At 35.5% G+C, this 27,089-nt stretch overlaps 1 protein-coding gene across 1 annotated transcript in view; it reads right to left on the bottom strand.

The window, feature by feature from the left end:
- VWA8 (von Willebrand factor A domain containing 8) overlaps positions 1 to 27,089 on the bottom strand; it is a 183,247-nt gene that overhangs the window by 116,500 nt on the left and 39,658 nt on the right. Inside the window, exons 6-16 of the mRNA XM_068182240.1 lie at positions 26,112 to 26,276; positions 25,663 to 25,712; positions 25,237 to 25,345; positions 22,218 to 22,322; positions 15,399 to 15,530; positions 13,949 to 14,083; positions 13,791 to 13,868; positions 9,035 to 9,195; positions 7,778 to 7,891; positions 452 to 620; positions 92 to 169 (exon numbers count right to left, since the gene is read on the bottom strand). Coding sequence (XP_068038341.1) covers positions 92 to 169; positions 452 to 620; positions 7,778 to 7,891; positions 9,035 to 9,195; positions 13,791 to 13,868; positions 13,949 to 14,083; positions 15,399 to 15,530; positions 22,218 to 22,322; positions 25,237 to 25,345; positions 25,663 to 25,712; positions 26,112 to 26,276 — 1,296 coding nt within the window. The remainder of the gene's footprint in view (positions 1 to 91; positions 170 to 451; positions 621 to 7,777; positions 7,892 to 9,034; positions 9,196 to 13,790; positions 13,869 to 13,948; positions 14,084 to 15,398; positions 15,531 to 22,217; positions 22,323 to 25,236; positions 25,346 to 25,662; positions 25,713 to 26,111; positions 26,277 to 27,089) is intronic.

Below are 27,089 nucleotides of genomic sequence, written 5' to 3'. Positions count from 1 at the left end.
TATAGCTTAGCACGTTTCACCTAGGCTTTGTTAAGACAGTCACAGCAGGAGATAGTAAATTCAAAGAGAAAAAAAAAAAAAAAGGGCTCACGGTGGTATCATTTGTCTCCCGAAGCTTGTGTGTTACTGACAACAACTTTTCCACAGCCACACTGGGTACATTTGGAATCTGGTTGAAAGAAAAACAGTATTAATCTTACCTATTAATCAAGATATCCAAGTTCCACATATGCAATAACCATGTCATTGCCACAGTTGCTTTATGACAAAGAGTACTTTTTATTACAGCAGTATTCAATATTAAAATAAGAATTATGCCATTAAAAGATAAACAGGTATGTTGATAAGCTTCAAAAATCAGCTCCTTTATTCTACACTGAAATAGCAATATATTTTATATGTAATCCTGTTCAGTAAGCCAGTAATTGCCTAAAGTATTGAATGTACTTACCATTTGTTTAATAACTTCAATTTCTTCACTCTTGCTTAAAGATCGAACATTATGAAAAAGAAACAGTGTCAAAAACTCTGGACCCAGCCATTGTTGGGTACTACTTCCAATGACAGGAGGTTCTGCTAAGACCACTATTCTGAAAGAAGGATGGATAGGAAAGATAGACCTGCAAAAAAAGAGTTTAAAAATGCATTACCTAGCTTAAGGAATGAATATCAGATTTAATTTTTACAATAGATGAAAAAAGATAAATTATTGTACTGAAACATACCATAGTATACCCAGATTATTTGCAATGCAACTTTATTTTTAAAAAAAAAGAAAATACACACGCTGCATAAAGTAACTTGAATTTTTTTTTAATTTACACATTTTTTTATGCTCAGAAGTCTACCCAAGTCTCTTCATTTGCAACAGGACCTGCATGCCTCAAGATGGACAAATATGACCAAGCTACATTCTACTGTGCTGTGTGTCTGAAATAGGCACATCTCACTCATTTCATGGACTTCTACAAGTGCTTTACCTACAACAGGGTGTCTCACAGGCAACTCAGGGACAAAAGAAGACCTACCAGAGCTGCAGTAATGGGTAACTTCTTTTACTGAATTAGACTGACAGAAAGGATGACACTGTAGAGATTCGCCTAGATACTGTGAAGAGCTGAATCTAGTAACAGTTTAGAAACATTCCCTTACAGATTATCTTTGTGGTTCTTGGATTAATATGTCTAACTTCATAAAACTCCTGAAAGCTATGCTTCAAAGACCAAACCAGTCACTTCACCCCTGGCTCATTTTAGAGTCAGCATGAGGAAACAGGTCGCTCCAGTGGGAGATTAAGACTTACAAGAACTTCAGAATTGCTGTCCTGGCTCCTTAAGCCAACCAAGCACAAAAGTCTAGCCACAAGAAGTAGTCTCTCTCTCTCATATTCTTTCAGCACCCCCCAACCGTATCTTCAAAAAGGCATCACAGGATAGAACCTTATTTGCTTTAATTTATCTTTGCCCAAAAATTTTTTCTAATACTGTTCTGAACTTCCCTTCTTCATCCTATCTGCCTCCACAGCTTCCTGTGAAAAAACACGCCCTGTTCCCCGCTGTAAAAGGTACTTTTATTATTATTGTTTTTTAAGTCTTTATGGCACTGACCTCCTAGCCTAAGTCAGTGTTTCCCAGCTCTCACTTGAGGATTTGGTAACTAACAGTCTTGACTCCACTGAAGATAATGGGAACTTGCAACACAAACTTAAAAATACAGCTTTCAGATGTGTATTTTAAGGCACTAAAAGTCTGCTGCCTTGAATTTTGATATCTTTGCCTTCTTTGCATCTTTTGTATCCCTTATCTCTGTAATATTTTCACCTCCTCTGACTGGGCACTCATTGGTGCTCATTAATCAGCACACCTGCAAGATCACAGCATCACACAGAATCAGTGAATAGTCTGAGCTGAAAGCAACAGAGAAGGATCATCAAGTCCAGCTCCTAAGTGAATGACCCATACAGAGATCAGACCTGTGACCTTGGTGTTATTGGCACCATGCTTTGACCAAAGATGATCTCCAGAAGCAGCAGAAACAATGGAGTAACACATCAGATACAAAAGCCAGTCAAATTTTGTGCAAGAAGGGCCTGTTTTCATCAGCTAATTTTACAGTACTCTTACTAAAATAGAGGATATTAATTTATTAAAATAGAGGATATTCATTTGAAAAAGCAAGTGAAATTTGATTAGGCAAAAATTTATATTATTGTTACCATATCATTTTCCATAAAAATTACTGAAGACATAAATTGACAAATCTACTGCATAGTGGCTCATCTGTGCATCAAAACAATAAACCTGTGATACAACAGGGCAATTACAGCAGTCTCTTGTATCAAAGCAAACAAAGGCAGTGGTATGAACTATCCTCAGCTGAAAGTCATAAGCCCAGAAGCTACTCCTTGATTGATAAAAATAGAAATAGATGTCTGAAAACATCACATGAAAGAGGAACCAATGGGAATGTCACTGTCACTAAGCATAAAAGAAGGTTAGGGAACATTAGCCAACTTTATTATAGAAGAAAACATTTCCTAGATAGGATAAATACATATACTTTCAAGATTATCTTCCCTAACATTACTAAGAAAAAAAGCAACCCTCCTCCAGACAACCATCAAATTCTGGCCCTTCTGCAATACCGTAAGAAAAGACAAGAAGGAGTCGACTTTTCAGGTGAAGAAATTGTTTTATTTTGTATCATTTCCTGGTAAAGAAATCATATTTCTTTTGTATCAGCTCCTAGTCACTGCCCTCAAAGGGCTTGGTGAGGACAGCGAGGGAGGGCACGGAAAGAAGTGGAAAGAGAGGAGGTGCAAAGTCAGTGCAAGCTAACTTGGCGATATCAGTTCAATTCACTGACGTACTCTCTAGACTTGGACAACATCACTGCTCTAGGTTTCCAGGTCGTAAACATGAATAAAACTATTTGGCTATTTCAAAAGCCTGCTGTTTGGAGTGATGTTTGCAATGTTGAAAATATCAGGCTAAGTGTATTATTAAACAAATACCATAAATGACTGAGTTCTGCAGTGCTAAGTTCCCATCTTCCATCAGCACAACTGAAGAGCTTCAAAGTTGTTCCATCACATTACAGATCAAGTCTCAAAAAGAACACAATATGGAGAGCTCCTACATGGAGCAGTACTTCACAGAAAAGAAATCTTTGATATGACAAGAAATCTTGTGGGTTTTACAGATCAAGATAAAGTAAGTGTATCTTCTTAAAAACTTGGCATCTTTTAAATTAATGAGCCTCAAACATGGTGGGAAGATTTGATGTTAACTGATTCATGCAAAGAGTCTATCCTTCTCTCTATTAAGCATTTACTGACAATACAGGCAGCAAGGCACTCTCCTAATAAAATGAGTATTCTTGTTTTGACATCACTGTTTAATTTTTCAGACAAGAATTACCACCATTGCTCTCACAAAGAAAATCACACGTATTGATCAGGGTGATTTTAAAGAAAGATTTTCTTGTTATTGACCATGGCTCTGAGCAATTGAAGCTTCTCATAAAAAACAGAATAAAATAAAATGCAGAACAGCATTTCTAATGCCACTTTTTCTAAGACCAAACTATTTTTGATTATCTCTTCCTGTAACATGATTTAATAAATCTCATTTTCTATCAAATTTTATAAGTGGGGAATTATTCTAACCTTAGAACCTAAATGACCTATTGTTATTTTCTTGCTGTTTCTTTTAAATTTCACCACAGTCTAACATTAACAGATGCCTTTATCTTAAAATTCACTAAACTGGAAAAAAGCCAAACCCTTAAACAACAAATGAAATAAAAGCTTAGAAATGTAAGCAATTAAAAAATCTATTGCTTGTTAAATTTACTCCCTGCCACAATTATACAGATTTGTCTTATCTACTGTGCATTCCCTTTCAACCAAACCACATAGAAAAGAATCCACTGTCTGCAAGGCATTAAAACCACCCATGCATTATGAGAGACTTCTTTTAGTTTTTGAACTATCCTATTATGTACCTACTCCTAGATTTTCCCATAATAGCTGCCTATCTGTTCGCCACACTGAGAACTTAGCATCTGCGTGTGCTGAGGGGGTATACCTACACCAACAGGTTGTATACTGCAGCCTGAAACAAACAAACACTTCACTGCTTGATTTGTAAAGGCTGTGTGCTACCTTTACAGTATCTATCTGGGTGAAGTAATGGATAATTACAGATGAAATTCTATGCAGAAGTCTATGCACACTTTCTTTTACTCTCTGAACTTGTTCAGGGAAATGAATCATGCAGTCATTAAATGAATACGTTATCGGCAGCTATAATTTCCTTCTATGTAAAATATCTTTAAGGACCATCTGTCACTTTCTCAAGGGCAGCTTTTTTTCTTCTCCTTAAACTCATGAACATGAATTCTTACTTTCCTCAGAGGAGTGAATGAGTTCTGCAACCATTTGCTAACTTAACTTCACAGCCAAACTGGCACAAGAAAGAATACCGGAAAAAGGACTCTGTGGCCATCACTAGCTACTTTGCAGCTTAGGGGCTTTCAGCAGGGCAAGGAGTATCCCAAAATGTCCCAAAGGCAATGCACTGCTTGCACTTGTCACTCCTGAAAGAGCTGTTGTACCCACCAGCCTGAAGCCCTTCTTAGAAAAATGGAAATTTTTCTACAGATGTAGAAATGTAATGAAATAATAGTGAACATATTACTCAATGACAATAATTAACCTCATTTAAAATCAAAATATACTTTATTAGCTCTTACAAAAGTAATAAAACTTTGAAATGTTGTCAAATATGTAACATATAAATAATAGTGCTCTAATGTGCAAAAACTGAAAACAACCTGACAACCAAACCATACTTTCCTCTTTGCTCAGCACCTCTAATAACATCATCATGGTTTAAGCATATTCACATTCTCTACTGTAATACTGTTTGCATTTGTACACAGAGGCATATGATTTCTCAAGATCACAGCGTGATCTGAATACCATCCCTTTAATAAAAAAGCACAAGCAAACCTGTTGATCATCTTTCTCTTCAACTACACATGTGAATATTTTGACCATTGAAGCACTAAAGATTAAAGGCACTAAAACTGCAGGAACATATTAATATTCACTTATTGGAAAATTAGGTAGACAATGTGTCACTCAAACATTACAGATTCAGTCCCAACAAAACTGAGAATGACATCATCTATTCCACAGGCCTGGCAAAAAGCAGTTGCACTGAAATTACTTTATTCAAATCCAGCAAATCAGGGTAAGTAAAGCTGTCTTTCATCTTAAGAAATCCAGCTAAGGCCACTAGTCACAGTCATTGGCATGCAGCAAGAGAGATGTCTCATCAATATGGAAAACATCTCCCACCTGTGATTTGGGGAAGAATTTGCCCAACCAATCTGCTAATAATTCATATTACAACATACTCTATGTAGCTTCTCTAAAGATTTCTCCAAAGTATTTATTGCAGGCAAAGGAGGGATGGTGAGCACTGTTGGGATTAAAATCTGTGATTAAATCAGCTGTAAGTACCTCAGATGTCATTTGATAGATTAATTCTGCTGGATTCTGCAACACTGGAAGGTAGTGAAGTTTGTAGTGACTGATAACTACTGCTGAAAAGGATGAGTAGCAAGGACAAATACAGTCCTGTAATCAAACAGCAATTATTGACATTGCATCCTGGAGTCAGTTAAAAGACAGTGATGTTTTCAGAATATGCAAGTCAACAAAATCAGGATGAGGTCCTGGAACACCTTCATTTCCTCAAGGGCTGATGAGAACAGTATCCTCTCTATAGAGGAGTCATCCAGTGACGTCAAAGAAGCTCAAAGCCAAAACCAAAGAAGCAGATACATGTTTGCAATTACTTTAACCTAGCTTTTTAAAATAAGTCATTACAGAAAACAAGAGCAGATTGAACACTTCACATAGGAGGTAAGGATTCTCAGCAAAACGGACTTCAGATAACTGAAGAGCAAGAATTTTCATCAGCACCCAAGATGGTGCTAAAGGGTGACACTGAGCTTCCAGACATAAGGATGTCTACACAATGGGGTATCACAATGGGGTATCTGTTTCTAAGACCAAGTACTAATCAGAAATGCATTTATGTCTAGTACAACAGACACCCTTTGCTTATGGATTAGAGTGAAAGCTCACTGTCAGTCAAACAGATAATTAAGAGATTAGCAACTCAGAAACATTATATTACAAAATACTGAGGTGGTTCGATAAAAGCAGTATATCAGGATCTGAAGGAAAGACAGACAGCCTTTCAACGAAAGCAAAAAAAACACCCCAACTTTTGGAGCCTTTAAAGTAGTCAAAATAATGCAGATTTACCACTGAACAGCTGAACCAAAAGGTTTACTCAATGAGGCTGAAAAGAAGGAAAGTAGATACACAGGTGACACAAAGGAGAAGGGTCTGCAGAACAATCATTAAAGAAGACAGCTTGGACAGTGCTCATGGTCTAACAGATAATGAAGATTAAAGGGAGCCCACTGCCAAAACAGCCACTGTCAGAACAAAAAAGGATGTGCAGGATCCAGATGTAAATCTCTATTCTTGTGAGAGAGATTTAATCCACTAGGAGTGGTCGCTCTGAAGATGAATGTGTGATGAACCATCCAGGTTTTTGGAGTATATTGGCAATGAACTAAAGGGTACTAGGCAAATCAGCTCAGCCACTACCATTCTGCCTGAAAGCATGTTGGACAAAACCATCAACACAGAGCAGGAGGAGACTGGCACAACAGATATTTTGTAGTAAAAAGTCTGATGCAAAGTAGGAATACCATCCCAGATGGGCCCTTGGAGCTTTTTTGCTGCTCTTTTCAAAGTCTGTGCTTAAAATCCCGATAAACAGAACACTTCCCTGTTACATAGTTCTTCACACAAATAAAACAAATGCAGGAAATGACCATCTAGCTAGGTGCCTCTGCAGATGGGACAGAATTTGCAACAAACAGGCTTAGAATGAAGTTTGAGTTTTTTGTTGGTTTTGTAGGAGCAATTCTTGCCTTATTTTTTTTTAAACCCACCATATTTTGATTGAAAATGGAACCAGAAATATGGAAACAACTAAGAAGTAAAAGAAAAGCAGCTTTTCTAAAGGGCAGACTATGGAGGCCAAAGAAAAAAATCAGATTCAGCAGGACACTGAGAGAAAACGTGTGGCATATCATGACTGCACCCCTGCCATAAACCCATCAGGCCTCTTCAAAGTTTGGGCACACGCACACCCTGCAGCATAACATTTCTATCTGTGGAATGTTTCTAGCAGACAAGTGGAAATAAAGGAACAAAAAGAATAAGCATAATGGGTCCCAACCCATCCTTAGGATTTCCTGCCCCATATTAATTGTAAATTAAATACCAGCTTTCTAGCTCATGAGGCAAAAGAAACTAACAAGTAGTATTTAACTTCAATTTAGCTTTATTTTCCAAGACTTTTAATAAAATATTCCAAAATTAAGTACTATATAGCTTTATATCTATTTTTTTACCAACTTAGAATTTATTTTCAATTTCTAACTCCTTCTCTTAAAGGTTATTGAATGTTTTCCTTTTAGTTCAAGCACTCTAAACAGGATATAATTTTGCCATACCACAAAAAGAAATAGAGCTAAGGAGGAGCCTTATGTTTAAAATATGTTTCTCTTAGCAATTTAAAGGAATTAGTTTAACAAAAAAGCATTTTGCATTTTTTTATTAGACTGAAAATTATAAAATTGAAATGATGTTTGCATTCTATAGTTGTAGATGATACTTTACCTCTCCTGCAGTTTCTCATCAGAGAGCTGCAATTCTTCTTTTAAGTTTTGGTATCTATCTTCCCTTAACAATCTGGTGCCATCATAGAGAGTCAGTTCTCTGTCATGTACGAGTCTGAAAATAAAGAATAAGCTCTATCTTGACTTTGATTAATTTCTATAACACATATAACAACTAAGGGTGTTTTTAAAAGTGATCAAAAAGAAAAAATGATACCACCTCAAGATGCATCCAGGCATGGAGGTAAAATAACATACACAAGTCTTAATGCACAGTCAATCAATTTAAATCCATATGGTAAGAACATGAAAAATAAAACATTCTGTCTTACCAGTGGAGTGTGCATAAATGGCACAAAACTGCTTTTTTGTTATGCTTGTACCAAATAATATACTTTTATTTCTTGAAATGCTATCTTTCAGCTGGCTTCAATGATTAATATACATACAGACCCAGGTTTTATTTTGTGATATGCAGAAGTTGATTAGCTACAATGCATGCACATGTCAAAACTAAAAATCCAAAAGGAACACTAAACAGATGAAAAGGCAAAAACACAGGCAAGTATAAATCTCTGTTCTGTCCTTCTGCACGTATATATAATAAGAGAAAGAAGAAAATGCTATTGCTATAACCTGCTTTTAAAGCTCACTATGTCCTCTGATTTGCAAAAGGCAGTATATGATGCATGCATATGAAATGGCATAAAAATTTGACCAGACAGTTTAAATAATTATTAACATAGTATTTCCTATTACTGTGTTCTGCGAAGTTTAATTTATTTTTTATTGAATTATGAAATAATGTTTAGAAAGAGATCTTTGGAATCAATATGAAGTATGCAGTGTAACATATTTTATACTATAACATACTTGTTTAGAAGCAGAATGCAAAGTATTTCAATTGTTTTCTGACAATCTTGCATTTTAAAATTGTTGCACAAATATTACTAACTTTTAGCTTTGATAATTCTAGAATACAATCGAGCTCATTCCAAAATTCAGACTTACACTCTATTTAAAACAGGCTGAAATTTCCTGTATTATTTTAGGTTTACAAAAATTTAAAGAATTGCTTCTGCTCTTAAGTAAAAAAATGAGCACTATATATTCTATGAAACTTCAATGCTCAGCTTGATCTTTACAGTATTCCTGAAGTTCCAAAGCCATATTCACCAGCAGCAACTTAAGGTCTCGGTATGCATGCACTCAATACACACATCACGTGCACCCAGGTTATCCAAACTCACATCCTGACCTTTGGAGCACAGCTAGAGTGCCAGGGTTAATTCGATGGATGCCATCAAGAAGAACAAGCTTTCCTTCCAGAGCTGCAGTGACAAGTGGTGATGGTCTCCAAGCAGTGTCTCCATTTGGAAGAGTGTACCTCTGCTGTAGCAAATCTCTAGCTGTCATATCCTGGAAGTATCAGTCCATCAGAAGAATATAATTATGATCTATTCTCTTAATTTACAAGTACATGCTTTCTCCTTAAAAAAATGCATTCTGTTCTTCCCAAGAATAAAGGAAGGAAATCTTCAACTACTTTTCCAAAGAGTATTAGCAATACACACACAAAGCTACTCACAAAATGCTAGATAGTCTTTGCAAGTTCTAGACTTGCCAATATCACCTCTTTGAAACAAGAACAAAAGCCTTTCTCCCCCCTGCCTCTTTAACAAAACACAAGCAGATGACAACTTGTACATTGCCCTGCGCACAGAAGGGGGCAGCAATTTACACCTGGAGCAAACAAGAATAATTTCTTTCATATGGAAGGCACCTGAAGGAGCAAAGATTTTATCATTAATCTTGAACACAAAACAGCATGATATTCCACCTCTCAGGAGAAAATACTGCTGGAAGCATCAGAGAATAATGAACAGGGTAAGAAAAAGCCCGTAACATAGAACTTATCAAAAGCACATAGCCTAGCACAAAATAATACTCAAGGAATAAAACCAAAGACAAAATCTAGCATATCCTCCAGCACACATATTTTAGATGTTCCACTACAACAGGTAAGCACGAGAGAAACAAAGATATAATAGTAATTTTGTGACTTGGAAGACTAAATTCCTTGTTCCGGCTGTGCTGTGAACACAACCCAAAATCAGATAAAAACATATTTTCTATTGTAATTGTAGCTTTTGCACATGTCTTTTTCACAACCCTAAACCTTTTGAACTTAAAGGAATAAAAATAGAATACATTACGTCATATGGCCTGAATAATTTCCTTTTTCTACATTTCCTTAAAAGCCCTAAAATAACAGGACAAAGTCTGGTTCCTTCAGTGTTTCCACATTTATCTAATTTAAAGTCTCACATTCAAATCCACAAAATCATACCATATTTTTATTGTTGTATTTCTATTGTTTTACTGCTGTGCTCACTCTTTTCTATACTATTAATGAATTAGACATGAAATATTTTTATAAAAGAGAAAAATGTGGGCTTCGGACTTGCTTAAGAACTGCACATTCAGCAGCTAGTAAATGCCGTAATGAATATTTTACTAATACACCTTTGGATAATTCACCTTTAGAGAAATGAAACAACTTATAGTATGAATTGACTGAGAGCATGGTATGCTGTACTTCAAGTCCATCATTAATTCCAACAATGAGAACCATGCATTAATTTTCTGCAGATAAACTCAGAAGAGTATTTTGTGCAAAATATTTTCTGAAATAGAACATGAATATAACATTGTGATTTAAATGGTTGAATGAGATTCAATTGAGATTCAATTAAGGGATGATTAAAAAGGAATACCATTGCTAATACCTGCACAACTTTTGTAAGGAACTTATTTTATGGCTAAGTACCTGCTCAGTGATTTACTGTGCTTATTCATTTACACTAACTCATTTTTTAATAAGTTTTATTCAAATCACTAAATGTATGATATTAAAACTAATCTTACAATACTCTAATGCTAAAAAGGCCTCCCATTGGAGGGGAGGTAACTGAAGTATAAGAATTAATTATACCTCTTGTTTTGGACAAAGCAATGACAACAATATATTGCCTTGTGAAAAAAAAAAAAAGCTTATTTTAATTTGTAGCAGTCATTATAACTTACATGTTTTACATTTCACTGTTTATTTTCTGAAGCAGTTTGTATAAGAAAAAAAATTTAGGAGAAAAATCAAGTAGGATAACTTCTTTTGCACTCCCTCTAGCAGCTATACCAACACAAGCCTCCATGGCTCGTAATATTAATCATGATCTTGGCAATTATGAGGTGAACAATCTACGTTTCCTGCTTTTTATGCATATTTGGACTCATAATTTGTTAGTATTTCTCAAATAAAAAACTGGAAGGATTTAGTAAAGAAAAATTATGAGGTCAGGCAAAAAAAAGTCCTAGAAACAAAAACATCACAGTACACAAACACTACTGATGTGCTTACAAAACTGTTTTTGCTAGGAAAGAAAAGGAGCAAGTTGCTGGAAAACTGTTATAACATGACTTCAACTGTTACTTTTCTCCCCCTCTGAAATTCTGGGGGGAGAAAATATTTTATTTCAAGCATTTGGACTAGAAGTTCCCTAGTTACAGTCCACAAAGCACTAACTGGCTACTGCTTCTCAATTGCTGTTGCTTAACTGCATTAAGAGACAACTTAAAAACAAACCTTTCCTAATCAGGATGAATTTCCTTTCTCAGCAATCTACCTACATGGAACTGCATATAATGAGAAATCCATATAATGATGTCAGATATCACAAATGAGACAGGAACTGCTGTCTCAGCCAACTGTTAGTATAAGAGATGATCTATGTTCCAAAAGGTCTGCTTTAGGTAAATTTGAGTCTCGCTTCACAACACAAAAACTTTTAGAGTTGTTTTTTTTTTGTGAAACCAATATAGAGAAATACACCTTTTCACACTATTCAAGTTCTTCAATCAACTTCAGTTGCAAAGAATGATGAAGCAAATACTAAAAGACTATATGTATGTGTATATATGTATGTTAAAAAAAAATCCAAGAATTAATTTCTTCCGTCAGACTGAGCAGAAATGGTGCTATTGCTTCAAACCAAAGGTAAATGTCCCTCTACTCATCCTTGTGCCTGCAAAATTTATCAGAAAGTAAATAACAACTATAGAACAAAGAAAAGCCTCCTTAATTTTAGAAATGGATTCAGAACAGTATGATGCGTCTCTGAAAAAAAAATTCAGAAGACACTTTTTTGAATGAAAGTAGAAAAATATGGTAAATTTACAGCATTAACAAACTTTCATAGTCTTCACTGCTGAATTAGCGTATGAATTTAACATTTGTTCCATCATTAAACTATACTATTAATTTGCTAGGCAAAGCCCCTGATATGTTATATATTTTTAGAAAAACAAATGAATTCTGAAATTCTATTTACAGCTCAGCTACATTCATGTATGTTTATACACTGCTTTTTGTAAAAACTTTTGAATTTATGCAACACATCGTACATTAGGAAACATTTATATGCATAGATACATATGTGGATCTTACCTAGGCTTGGCTACACAGGAATTTACAGTGAACAAGCAGCTCTCAGTCATTTATTTGCTTTATTGATACTGTTGTGATATCACCAAAAGCCTTTCTATAAAACCCCTTTGCCCTCTGAGGTTGATTAAACCCTGGTGAAACCAAAGGAAACATTCACTTCAGTGAGAAATACCTCAAATCTTCTCCTAGATTTTATTTTTATAGGAATTACAGATCCCATTCAAAGAAAGATGTTTACTAAATAAATAGTTCCATTGTCAGCTCTGCTCATGTGGCTCCAAAAATGAAGCCTTCTGCTCATATTCATAGAAGCCACACTAATGAAAGGTAGGAAGTTGAGAAACAGTGGCCATGTTTTTAAGCAAATAATTATTTAATTTTGCTGGTGAATACCAAATATTGTATTGTGTGCAACAATACAATGGTTAGGGTGTGCTTGCCCTTAAAGCAGGTTTGTCAAGTTGCAGAAGTTATTTTTCTGGGATGATTTTAAACTGTGTTTACATTGACAAGTACAGAGAGAAGTACACAGAGTAGCTGGACACACAGTTCTAGCTCAGAAACTATACACCTATTTCAATAGGCCATTAGACAAAAGATAGTAGGCACTGCTGGGAATCCAGGTATATTATTATGAACATGACATAACACTGATGAGAATACGTAGCCTTGGAACCCAAATCTGCTCACACTTGGCCACGGTAAAGTGTAAGAAAAGGGCAGAAGTCATCTGTCTGACTCCAGTTATGCAGATAGTTTTTAAGTTTTCACCCTTATCAGCTGAAGACACTCAGAGGGGGACGGAAGAGCAGTGGGATCCTGTCTGAGGCGGTTCTCAACAGTGCAGGAGAATATAGAATGGACTGTCTTTATTCATCATCATCAGTATTTCTGTTTTCTCTTTTCCCCTCACTTTTCCAGCCCTTCAACCTCACCACCCATCTCTGTCAGTGTTTCTCCCCACATGCCAGTACACTTTCAAATCAGATGCCACCACTATTTCTTCCTTTGGAGGTCTCCATGCTGTCTGGGAAAAAAATTAAAGCAGAAAAGAGATCGAAGAAAGAGACCAGTATATTGCATTAAACCTGATACTAATGTTTTCCTGCAGCATTGCCAACTATCACTTAGAACTGTAAATCCTGTTATATTTGGTGTATTTCGGCTCATAAGGTCATAGGACACCCTTGACTTTATATTTTATTTAAGCACTTTCATTACTCAGGGTTACGGAGACAACCTTACACACGTGATCTCTGTGTGAAAAGTAAGCAAATTAATTAATTCTACTTTCAAATCTTGTAATTTTTCAGCTTATGCCATGAGGTTAGAGTGTACTACAACCTAAGACAGACAATTCTTTCCAAACAAGTACTGAGTGACCACTGGCTATGACATTGCTCTTAAGCTTGACAGAGCTCAGGGCTAGCAAAAACACCCAACACCTTTAGTGCTGTGAGAAAGTCTTTGTTTAAGACCATACTTAAATCATGATCATCAGCATGCTTACCTGGTATAGCATGATAGGTTCTATGCTGTATCCCAGTATATCAGCAAACTCCTTGGCAATAACTGTTTTGCCACAGCCCTAAAAGTTTAAAAAATATGAATTAGTTTACATTCTAAAGATCATGGGGAAGAAGGGAGACTAGAAATTTAAATTCTTACTTTTTCTCCGATTAAACACATATCTTTAACCATATGGGACTGCATCATTTCTGCCAACAGTTGATTATGGCTGGAAGTCCTTATGAAAGTATGTGATCGAGAATGATTTTTTAACATTCCAGTTCCAGCTGGAACCTAGAAGGAAAAAAAAGTAAATCAAAATGCTAAATAAGCAATACTATGATAACTCTAAGCTTTGTGTGAACTAGGTTATGCTTGTCCAAAACTACTCTAATATTTTGCTGATAATTGCCATCCATCAAACTAGAAACTGTCACAGTTGTAAAATTAAACCCCCTAATTTCTAATAGACAAACTCTTTCACCTACTCTTCCTGAAAAAAATTAACGAAATGTGAATCAATACAATTACAGCATTGGGGTATGCGAAGAACTTCAAGCTGTTCATGAAAGAGACAAGTAAGAAGTCACCAATATTCACTGCTCCTCAGAGAAACATGGAAGAGATAGAGCAATGAGTATTGTGAAAATCTGAAGGAACTACTCTGACCCAAACTTTGGAGAGATTCAATTGTTCACCACGTTAAGGCTCATGCTCTACACTTCCACTTCCTGCTCTAGTCTGGAAACTGTTTAATCTGCAAACTTCTTATGCCCTCCTGTTCAGAGAGCATAAGAGAGGCATTCTGCAGAAGTACTTTGTGAACGTATCACCTATATGTCAAACGAAACCAAAAACCTTTGCTTCAGAAAAGAATTGAATCAAGTTCTAACAGACTCAACTCTTCCTGAAAAATTACCATTTGCTGTTATACCCCTCTTCATTTTGTCAGGGTACAAACTCTCTTAGGATATTCCTCACCAATGTTATTATAATCTCTCTGACTCCCACTAATTCACCTTCTTTACAGACTCTCTAGACTCTCCAAATTCAACATTAACTTCAAATTCTCAGATCAGCATCTGTTTCCTGATTAAGAACTTATTTCACCACCTAGCAGGTCATAAACCTCATTGGACAAAACAAACTAATCATATTTGATGTGATTACTTTGTTCCATTTTCCCAACATCCTGTGTCAGAATATTACCAAGCACTCATTAGATTTTATTTGAAGTGTAAACAAAGACAGACTATTGTTTTTACAAAAAGAAAAAGGGAAAGCAGCATTAAGAGCATCATAAGTACTCTCTGCTATTCTAATCCAATAGAAAAAAAAAAGGAATTGAACGGCTTTTTCTTTCATCTAAACCATAATGATTCACATGGATGAAACTATGACTTTATCTAGAAATAAAATAAATGTGTGTCCATAAACTAATATTCCAGTATCTAAATGCATCTCCAATAAATACCATGTGTTATTCTACCAAAAAAATGTTCAGTGCAAATAACTTTTACTATCAACTGTGTCAAATTCTTGAAGAGACAAAAACAAGTTAGTGTTTTTTAAAAACATATTATAGGTCGATGAATATATAAATTCATACCTGGAATGTCACGTCTTTTTCACCAATTTGGATAGTTACATCAGCCTTAAAGGGTTTGTTTCCATGTACACTTTCTACTCTAGTAATCTTCCTGGGAAACAAGTATTTTTCTGAATCTTGAAGCTCAAAGCGCTGTAAAATTCAGGGGTGAGGAAATAAATTATTAAAAACAACTTTCTGGTTTTTAGAACTGTTCCTTCTAAAATAACGCCAGAAGCATATTCATAATTAATTGCTTGTAAAGTCCTAAATCCATTTACTTCAACTTTTACAGCAGATACTCGTGTTCAGATTCTTGATGGCTGATATATTTTACATTTAAAACCAAAACAGAGAGATTGTATACTTATTCAAACTGTAGTGACAGATGTAAAGTGAAAATGTAACATGGTGACTTTGCCAAGTCTTGGCCTGACAGTCTAAAATAAAACAAGAAATTAACCATAGCCTTTAGCATATGTAATAATAAATCACCTACCTCTGCAGCTCATTATAACCAATTGTAGATTTAAACATCTGACTACCAATAAAAATAACCATCAAACATTGCATTTACTTAGTTTCATAGCTGCCTCATACAATGAAAATTGAGGACAACCTGTACAAATTAAGTCTTCAGCATGTTCTGGGTATATCAAGGACAAAACGGGAGCTATGTTTTCTTAATCCTCTTTTGAGCATTATACTCTTTATTTTTGCTGGACATAGAAAGCACGAGAATAATTTTTAAATGTTCAGTAAGGAGAGTCATACTGGGGACTTTATGCACAAAACACTAATAACTGGAACTACTGAATTCATAGAGCCATTTTATTCCACAGAGTGAAAGTTGAGTAAACAAAAGAAAAAGGAGTACTGTCCCGCTCCTTAGAATTCTTTAAAAACAGAGGTTTTTAAACAGAATTCATTAATGTAAAAGCACTCTTAAAAGGCATATAGTATTATTACCACTAGGATTCATAGCACTGCCTATTAGTTCAAAAAGAACACTGAGATGGATTTTTACAAAAGCTTTTTCTCTTCATCACTTTGTAAATTTCCATTCTGGAGCAAAAGCTTACAAAAATACTATGTTTAAACACTTAAGGTAAATGTGCTTTAGTAAAGGGCTGCATCAAATTATATTCTTATTGTAACAGCTGAGTCTACTTCAGATACCATTAAATTCTTAAAAAAAAGAGACAGGAATGCTTACTGAGTACTATCTCCAAGTATGATTCTAAGACACATTCCAACTACAATTCTGTGAAAGCAACTATCAAATGCTCTCACTCTTATCTCCATTAATAAATTGCAATATTCTTACTAATTTAATGGCATATTGGATAGAGTCAAGGGTGTTTATATACAAAATTGCCAACTGCTTGTACATTAAATCCCTTACCAACAAGAGAAGATAGCTGTGAGTGTGCAAGATTACCTGCACCAGCAGACACTGGATCTTGGGTAACAAGGATTTAGAGACAGCAACAACAGAATTGCACACAAAGATCTTAGGAGTTTAAAATTTCTAAGGTGTTATTTTGATTGGTTGGGGTTTATTTTGTTTTGGTGGGATTTTCTTTGTTGTTCTTTGTTGTTGTTGAGGGTTCTGTAGCATTTTAGACTTTAAGTCAGGACAGTGAAAGAAGAATGTCTATGTGCAAATTGTTACTGAATTTACACAATCTACACAATTTACACAATTCATCTAAGTTAATTTGAATTTATCACATGTAATTACATTGATGTTGCTGAACTGAATACTCTGGTAATTAAATAACCTCACACCTCTAGTAAATACCACACTGACACTGGAACAGAAGCAACAAACAAAACTGCCTGTGTCTTTAAGACCAAGACAGGTCTCTTTGACTCAGTTCTTCATTTAGAATTATGATAGGTAGAAGTGGAATCAGAGTGGCATAAAACGGATGTACAACACATTAAACACTGCTGCTGAGCCAGAAACAACTTCCTCTATAAAATATTTGAGCTGATAGCTGCAAAGGAAAAAAATGTTTGTGGTTTGAGAGAACAACTACCGAGCACATTCAGTATCAGAAAGTTTAAGAGATACTTGGAAAGCCAGAAGCAGGCAGCCTCACTGACTTAGAGGAAAGCAAAAAGAATAGACCAGTCACCAAAAACCAGGGAAGTGGTTTGGCAGCTCATAATCATCAGGCCACCTTCTGCATGCCTAAGAACATGCGAGAAAAGGCAAACTGTAAAAAGTTAGGGAAAAAAGGAAGAGGAATTCTGACCACTTGGAAGCATCTAATGACTGGCAATATCTCAAAATGGAAAATGCAAAGAATACACCAGTAATCCAGCTGGTCAAAGGAACAGAGAGCTAAAATGAGCCAGAGCTGCAGATGACCATTCAGTTGAACCCACAAGGCAGCTAGGCTATTCAAAAGAGACATGCAAAGATGTCAGGAAGATTCTCTGCATGGAAAGGAAAGAGAATTTTCCAAAGAACCAGAGGACTGAACTGATTTACATGGAGCAAAATAGGAACTGCAAATGCAAGATGGGATGGATTGATATATGAAGTCTGACAGATTCCACTACAATGATATGTATTGGCACTAAGAGCAGCTATTAATGCAAAACCCCAAAGATTATAAAATACTTTGGAAGGAGCAAGAGAGAAACAAATCCTTCCTTAGAACAAAATATCTTAGAAGAGAAAAGAATTCTGAAGAATTTTTTCTTGTCTAGACATGAAATAGAATTCCAGTCTTACAAGCATTCCTATGTACTGTGAGACAAGGAAACAGTTTTCAATGAGGAGGTCAGGTAAGATTAAAGTGAGTGTGCAAGTAATAGAAAAATGAGTAAAGGCAAGAAAAAACTTTTATTTGATATAAGATCAAGACAGTAAACACAGAATTAATCAAAGCAAGAAAAAAACGAAGAAAAATTCTAGGGCTTTAGAGTGAAGCTAAAAATGGATATAGGCTAAAAGTGACTTGCTCATTTATTAAGACAAATCTGTTCTGTATGTATTTTTCTAAAATCTCATGGAAAGATTCTCATGACTAGAAGGTAAAAAAATCCAAACAGTGGGTGTTTCCAACACCGTGAAAAAAGGCGCACGAAAGGTATGTGAGAATTAAATGAGTAAACCCAAAAATCTGATAAATCTGGAGTAAAATAGTAACAGTTTATGGTAGAATGAAGAAATAAGTATAGAAAATATGGAGTCTCTTATTTGCCACCATGCTCAGCCTAAATGAAACCAATCAGTTTTATAAAAGCCTCTTGGTTGCATACAGAAAACTCCAGGGCTGTGAGAAACATGCTCAAGCTTATTGCTTGACAATGTTTAACTGGAAGGTGTTTTCCTTGAAATCAGTGATTTCTCCGTATCTCAGTCTTGCAGAGAAAAGCCATATATACTTTTAAACATGATTTTTACAATTATATTTCAAATGTTCATCTGTCTGTCAAAATAATTTCTCATGCCACTATTTCATGAAAGTACAGAATAATTTTGAAGGCCAAAATTCCAGCCAACTCATATATTCCTTTATCAGATCTTCTGAGTTAAGGATAATCTTTGAGAATCAGAATACAAATTGATACAGTTGCCAAAGTGCAGAAACTTCAGATAAGAGTAAACAAAGCCACATCATTGACAAGTTTGATACTTGTGCCCTGTCTTGTTGCAGATGTTTGTGCTTACCACACTGTCTGTTACAAGCTAGTGAACTAATGAATGCTGCAAACTGTAGTACTTGTACAAATGCTTTTGTATGTTAAGCACCTCTAAAGACCACTGCTGATGCTGGATTAGTACACAATCCTTAACTGCATTTTTTTATGCTAACTAGTTTGAAACAAGGAGTTACATTAGTATCAAATTACGAAGTTGGTTTATATACATCCTTTTTTCCTCAACATTTTTCCAGGCTGGGTCTCACTAGAGGGGAATGAGGGGCAGCATCCCCTCTCTCAGGCTGCTGGCTAAGCTGCTTTTGATGCAGACCAGGGTACAGCTGGATTTCTGGGCTCAAAGCTCACATTACTGGGTCACTTTAAGTTTCTCATCCACAAACACTTTCAAGAATCTACCTTCACTCCCATGGAAGATATAAGACAATGTGTCACATTATTTCATTACTGAGAATAAGAATTACAAGTAATGCCTAGATCTTGGTGCTGCCCCAGTAAGCAAGGTGCATAAGGAAAGGATTTCTCCAAGTTGAAGATAACATTTGGGAAGACAGTGCTTTGAGAATGTGATCTCTTCAGGAAACATGCACAGCATCTAACAGCTGCCAAAACTACCTGTTTGGCATAACCACAGGCTATCTCATTTCTCAGCTCCAACAGCTGACTGGAGGAGAAAATATCCTGAAATTAGGGTATGTTATCAGCTATATTACTACATCCCCATATCTCCCTCTGAGTGTGACACCTAAACTTTACATTCCATTATCCGAAATTTGGGTTTTTTTTCTTTAAATGTTAGCTGAGGTTAATAAGTGATTGAATACACAAATTAATTCATCAATGCCAATACACTTCCAGTATTTCTTGGGTTTTTTCAACTCTTGTTACCACCCAGTAAAGATTAGCATTTTCTTTTACACAGAAAGAAGTATTCAGTAGCAGTTATTACCTGGACACTCTCAGGAAACCCACAGATAAGAAGAGTCTTGCTTCTGCTAGACTCTTCTCCCTGACCATTCTTATAGAATGCAAAGAATAATCTCTCATTAAAATTTATACAGTTCTGGAGCTGCTATTATTATAACATCATTAAAAACCAATGTTCCTCAATACAACCAGTTATTTTCTGTATTTCTTAAGGTCCGTTGCTTAACAAGATTTGTGGTGTGCAAATAGAATAAAATGCCAAATGATATTAAATGTACTTGTTGACATAGTAAGTAAAGGTAGTGATGAGGAAGACTGTCTTTAAAAAGAAGAAAATTAACACAGAAAAATCTATGAACGAGGTACTTAGAAGTAGATTATTATTGAGAAAGACACGTGGCACAAGATTGTGTCCATACGGTTCTTGAAAATCTCCAGTGAGGGAGACCCCACAAATTCTCAGGGCAATGTGTTCCAGTGCTGGGTTACCCACACAGTAAAGAAGTTCTTCCTCATATTCAGATGGAAGTTCCTGTGCAACAGTCGAAGGCAAGTGACAAATGACTTCAGGTCCTGGACTTCAAGCCATATTGGCTTATTCAGAGAAGTGGCAGGTAGGACCCTACAAGAGTCAGCTTTGACGGTTCAGAAAAGCTAGCAAGTCATTCAGGACAACCTCCTAATCAAATGCAAGGACTGTCCATCCCAAAACTGAGGAAGACAAGTAGGAGAGCAGCCCCCCAGTTACATAGGAAATACAGGACTGAATTCCAATGCAAAAAAAGAGGGGAGAGAAGGGGGAAAGCAGGGATGGGCTGCAAACATTTCCCTGACACATAAGCTTGGTTTTAGGGAAACCAAATATTTGCTAGCTACAAAGTTGCTAATTTCCAAATATGAACACAGAAATAATATTTAATTTTCAGGACTGAAAGAACTGGTTAAAATGCTTTAATGCTAATTTTCAGCAACATATGTAACTCCTACAACATATTAAAGAAAGCTGACACAGTGCTTTATTAAAGATAAATAAAATAACCCATCATAATTATAGGCTTTGTAAGCTACTTTTAAACATGGACAAACTGAAAAAACAGATCTGACCAACAAGAAGCAACAAAAAGTAACACAGACCAAATCCAGAGACTAATACAATCTCTAATCACGCAATAGTGAATGTACTTAGTGCAGGTGATATTTAGTCTTTTTAGAATCTTATCTTAAACGTCAAATGCCAGAGATATGTTTTAAGCATTTGACTACCTTAACCATACAAGTAACAACTTTCAAATTAATTAATCACTTATCATATAATGAGGACTTTTCTGTAGTCTTTAGCTGAGGTCTAAATATTTCAAAGATCCTAGAGGTTTCACTTTTCACTATAATGAAATTAACTAGTTTATGAGGGTATTTTTAAATACTGTTATGAAAATTTTAAGCATCAGCAATAATGTAGCCATTTAATTTACCTAATATTTCTGTTTTTATACAGAAATAATGAAGTACCATGTACTGGGGTGACTTCATGATGCTGAATTGTATCCCGATTCATCTGTTTAGCCCAGAAATAAGTTCTGTCCCTTTAATACAAGATCTGAGACCAAAGGGAGGGGGAAGTGGTGGCATGCAGTTTGTGTGTGCAGAAGCTTCATTTTCACTCCCCCATATTCCTCACTCTCTCAGTGTGCATTGTCTGCAGCACAGACAGTGGGGCAGGGCTCTCCTTTGCTTTTAGTTAGTTTTTAGCTTGCTGAGGCAGAGAAGTTCCCCGGACAGTGCTTGGTATTTTTTTTCTTGGAACTGTTCAGCCCTGCTCTGGACTGAAAACCCAGAAAAACACCAGGCCCACCAGGGCCCAGGACACAGCATTACCCAGTGCAGGAGGGACTGATAAGAGACCGAGCGAGCTGAGCTCCAGCCCATGCCAAGGACTCTGAATCTGCCATCTCTTCCGAACAGAACAATAACATTGTTTAATGTTATTCTTTTTTCCATGTTTGTGACCACTTTGCTTGTTAAATAAGCAGTTTTTTCCACTCTTCTCAAAGGAGGTTTACCTCCCAAACCAGTTGGGGGAGAGGCCACTTGAATTGACTTTCTAGAAAAGACCACTTCCGAAGTTTCCTCACAAAATTTGCCCTAAACCAGGACATACAATTAATCAGGAGAGCTACTGCCATAATCCACCACTCTCTAGAATTATAATATAATCCATTGTTCAATACTTACTTTTAACATGTCTTTGACTGCAGTCCTGCCTTCCTTTCCAAGGAAAAGATGATAGGGGTAAAGCCGGTCAATAACATGCTGGACTGACATCATAGGAAAGGAATCCTAATTAAAATTTTAAAAAATTGAAAACATTATTGGCTCATTCTGTCACCAGCCATTAACCCAAAATTATGCACAGCTTTGAACTTAAAATAACACTGTAAGGGCAATATACAAAGCACCACTACAAGCAGTATTTGACTAGATGTCAAAACAGGCACTTCTCGGGTATAAGTCATTATAATTTAAGTGTCCAAAGTAGATTAGAAGAACTAGGTTCCAAAAATTATTTTCTTTCCTAATAAATGTGACTACAGTGACTGGCTCAGATACCTAAAGACAAATGTGGCCAAGAGAGACAAATCCCACCACAGGTAAATGAGTTTCACAGTACTGCTAAAAAAAACCCGTATGACAAGAAATCTGTATTTCAATAATAATCTACACATTCACAGCAATTTTTAGTATTTTATTAGATTTAGTATTTGATTTGATTTTAGTATTATTATTCTATCATATTGTAGCAGTTCTACTTAAGAAATCAGTTGATAGAAATTTCTGAACAGTTTAAGTAAAACTGTGGTGTTTTGAAAAGAATAACTAAGTATGCTTGCACTTCCTACAGAAAAAAAACCCAACTTTTTTTTTAACTATCTCCCTGTTAGATTCAAGTATTAACTCTTTTGTCAATTGCTGCCTGAACTAGAAACACATTTGACTATTTTGCTGCAGCAATAAAGAAAGATAAATGCACTTATGACTACTGAAGTCACTATGCATAAAGCCTTTCCTTTTAGAAAAAAGGTGTTTCAAACTCTCTCTCAATTGATTAAATATTGATTGTTTGCTTCAAAAATGACTTGCAAATTTTTAAGGACTATTTGTGTGTAAAACTAGTGGAAAACAGTCATTTGACTGGCACTATCTTTTTAAGCCTTCATCAAAGCAAATAAAGCAATTCAAATAAAATTAACTGATTTTCAGTTAAACACTTGGATTTACATAAGCACACAGCTGAAAGAAGAGTTCCTTGGAAATGAAACCAGGAGACACATATTTTATGAAATACGTAATTCAATTTATAAGCAGTAACACTATTTATAATGTTCCACATAAAAAAAAACCAGTAAAAATAAACTAGTTATTGCACTATAGTAAATGTACAGCTTCAAGGATCAGGGAGCCCTTTATTGCATTTTAAAAGCCCTTCATCTATTTATAAAGATATACCATGTAATTTTTTTCACATTATCTCAAATTAGTAATAATTACAATGAAATGTAAAAAATAAGGCTCTTCAGAACAAGATCCTATGAAAAAATTTCCCTTTTGTCAGGCAGGAGTTCTCAAACTAAGAAATTATGTTTTGTGACTGTGTGACTCTATGACAGAAGAGAAGAAACTACTCATCACAATGCACTCTCTTCACACTTTTAAACAGTTAGACTAACTGAACTAGAAGCAGAGTATGGCACTGACCCAACATACAAAGGAAAAATGATGTAGCTCAAAAACACTGAGCACAGCTTAGAAATCCAAGTGATTAAAACTAATTCTAAAAGAAACAGTTTCCATTTACCTAAAAAAGACACTCATACAATGGTAACAGTTCACATTCTCTAATGTAAAATAAAATGCTTCTTTCACTCCATAGTTTAGACAATAGCTTAAGGCTCATTTTCTTTGTTACTCTGAAAGCCATCTGGCATTCATTTAAAAATAGTTTTTCACTTTGCGGCTGAAAGAATAAAAAGTTGCTATTTATTTCAAAATCCAACAATATTTTTTCCCAAAGCCCTTCAAATACTACTTCACCTCACTGCACTTGAATTTTCATCACTTCTTAGTATCTGATGTAGGACTCCTAATTCAGAAAACAAATTCTGTCTGTAAGTATCCAGCACAGCTGAGGGGATTGAGCACCACAGTAACACAAGTAATTGATATGTTTTAATGTTTATAATCCAATAAAATATGTAGGAAGTGATCTGCTGCCGAGCAGTACTATAGCTAAAATGATTGCACATGAGACAACAGAGAACGATCTAGAGTTCCTTCTACAGACACCTGCACCTCAGAGAGTGGGTCTAAGAAACTCTCCTGGCATTTTACCCTCCTGGGTTGACCACACCTTCCTGCAGGCAAAAGGGCACCAACCCTTCTCTCTTTATACAGAACTCACGTCTCTGACTTCCTTCAGGAGGCAACTTCCATGTTGTCTTTGACTTTTTGCCATGTAATTATCAAGTCCAAGGGACAAAGGACTATCCAGGAAAGCAGAAAGACTGACACAGCTTTAGTCCTGAGATGCCTGACCTGTCACTGTGAACTCTGCAGATGTATAATTCCTATTTCCCTCTGGACTTAGCTGTCAGGAAGCACTGCATCTTCGAGAGTGCACAGCCTGCATCTTCACATAATCCTCCATTTCTGTTTATTGTAAATTCACCAGTCAGCCCAAAGACGTAATGTAGGCTTCCTCTCATACAATTTAACTGTTTCCTATGCCCACATTTGTTTTGGGCCCTTTAAGGTGTCAGTGGAGAGCAGCAGGTATCTTTGTAGTACAATCAATCTGATTTACATGTGTAACATTAAATACAAAGTACTTTTAGATTGTGGTTTTTATTTCTCTCCACTTGCTACCTCAGTGCCATCAGATAAACTATAGATGCCCTGAAGTCTGGTAAGGTGATTTACCAGAGAAGGGGAAATAATAAATTGAGCACTAAGATACATTTAATAACAACACAAATCTTATGTCATACCATTCTTTGTTCTTCAGTATTATGCTATATGTTTGGTTAAAGTATTATCCAGATATATGATTGAGACTTTTCTCCCTCAAACTATTCTTAGTGTTTTCAGGTTTTTTTCAAATATTCATGTTAATCTTCTTCTAACAACATTAATAAATCAAATCTAATTCTGAGCAGTTTTAAACCCAAACAGTTTTACAGCACATGTATGCACATACCAAAATCTGAACTGCAGCTGATAAGCTGTCTAAAGGAAAATCTGGAAGTCCCAGTGTAGAAGATTCTTGAGAGCAGAGAGTTGTAGCAAAAGACAGGAGCTGAGAAATTCTGCATATGAAAAAGTAATTACAGAGTTTTATACATGCTATCTGCATTCAAAATACTAAAGCATAAAAAGTTAAATATAGTAAAAGATGCTGAAACTACTTCTGAGTGCACACAAGTAAGGTGTGACCGAAGTTCTAAAGCACTAAGGATTCATTATATGAAGGCTGCATACAAAAAGCTGTGTGAGCGTATGCCCACACGTATTAAACATTTCTTCATTTCTGGTCTCTATGCAGTGATAGAGACACAAAAATAGCATGGAATTCTGAAAGGACATAGCTTCTTCATTCAATTTTTTTCTAATTATGAAAAATTACCTCTCTGTGGAAATGTTTGATCCAATTGAATATAACAGCTGAAGATGGTCCTGGAAATAGAACATAAAATCACAGAGTAAATTAATTTTGGCATCATATTGTGGGTCACAGGTCATGATATGAAGCATTCTCTATCTTTCTCTCTAATTTAGACATGAAGATTCTACTCACTCCTTGACAGAAAATTAATTTTATTTAAGAATAAGAAAAAGATCAAATTCTTTATTTTAGGGCTGTGCTATGGAAGTTAATTTTCTGCTGCAACATTCCATGGCAACTCTAACACTGCATGTCAGGAATTTATTATGCAATACAAAAATATGAAAAATGCACCTTAAGATAAATTTGTTACCCAAGAACTCTTTTCAGAGGTGAGGTAAGTAAAACATAACATCAGAATATTATCTCTACTTAATACAAATGATCCAGTCTTCTGCTACCACACTCACCTTAAAGGGTAGATGATAAACATCTCTAGCTTGAAACCGAGAGCGAAGGGGTGGATCCAAAGGGTTACCAGAGTATTTAGGTACTGGCAGGCCCAAGGCTATCACTCGAAAATCTTCACTAACCCTAACAATCTTCCATGCATCTAACTCCGATTTTGTATGCTCCTAAAAAAATTAAAACAAAGCAACAGGGAAAAAAAAAAACCACATTGTGTCATTAAAAACTTATGATGACTAAGCTCCAGCTCAACTAAAAGCCCCAGTCTTTCAGCCTAAATGTGGTATTTCTCAAATGTTCTCGTCTTTCACGCAGTGACTAGAAAGACTTGAACCAGTCAAATCTCTGGATGATAAAAACAAGTTTTTCCAAAATGAACATAGAAAAAAATTATTAATAAGGTATAGCTTTCAGACCCATAGCATTGTGACCAAAAACCCTAGAGATGATGGTGCCTGTTGTGATGTTACCTTACATTACACCTTGTGAAAATGTACAAATACAACACTCTTTCTACAAAGAACAGAGAACAAACTGACCACAAAATATATTTTATTGTAAAACATTATAAGTGTGTTACAATGAACAAGGTTTTTTCTTCTTTTTTCCCTCTCTTATAAGTGTAAAGGCAACTAAAATCTCCATTTTAGAAGCATCATTCACAAGTTATACTTTATTATTTGAAATAATACAGAACTAGTCTCACTCATGAAGACATTAAATATTGTATTATGTTACGCAAAGGATTATTTGCATACAAAAATGCTCTCTATCTATCCACATTACAGTTAAGTCCTGTCTAAAACTATACATGAATACATTTTCTTGAGACCTAAATGCTCAGAAATTATTCACACAGGAGAAGCAAAATTGAACATTAGTTTGTATAATAAAATAGTCCCCAAACAACAAAACAACAATATTAGATTTAGTATTGTAGCAAGAGATTTATTTAATTCATATACTATTATCAGTGTGCC

This window comes from Anomalospiza imberbis, chromosome 2 (assembly GCF_031753505.1).
Source record: "Anomalospiza imberbis isolate Cuckoo-Finch-1a 21T00152 chromosome 2, ASM3175350v1, whole genome shotgun sequence".
Lineage (NCBI taxonomy): Eukaryota > Metazoa > Chordata > Aves > Passeriformes > Viduidae > Anomalospiza > Anomalospiza imberbis.
This window is presented reverse-complemented; position numbering and strand designations above follow the sequence as displayed.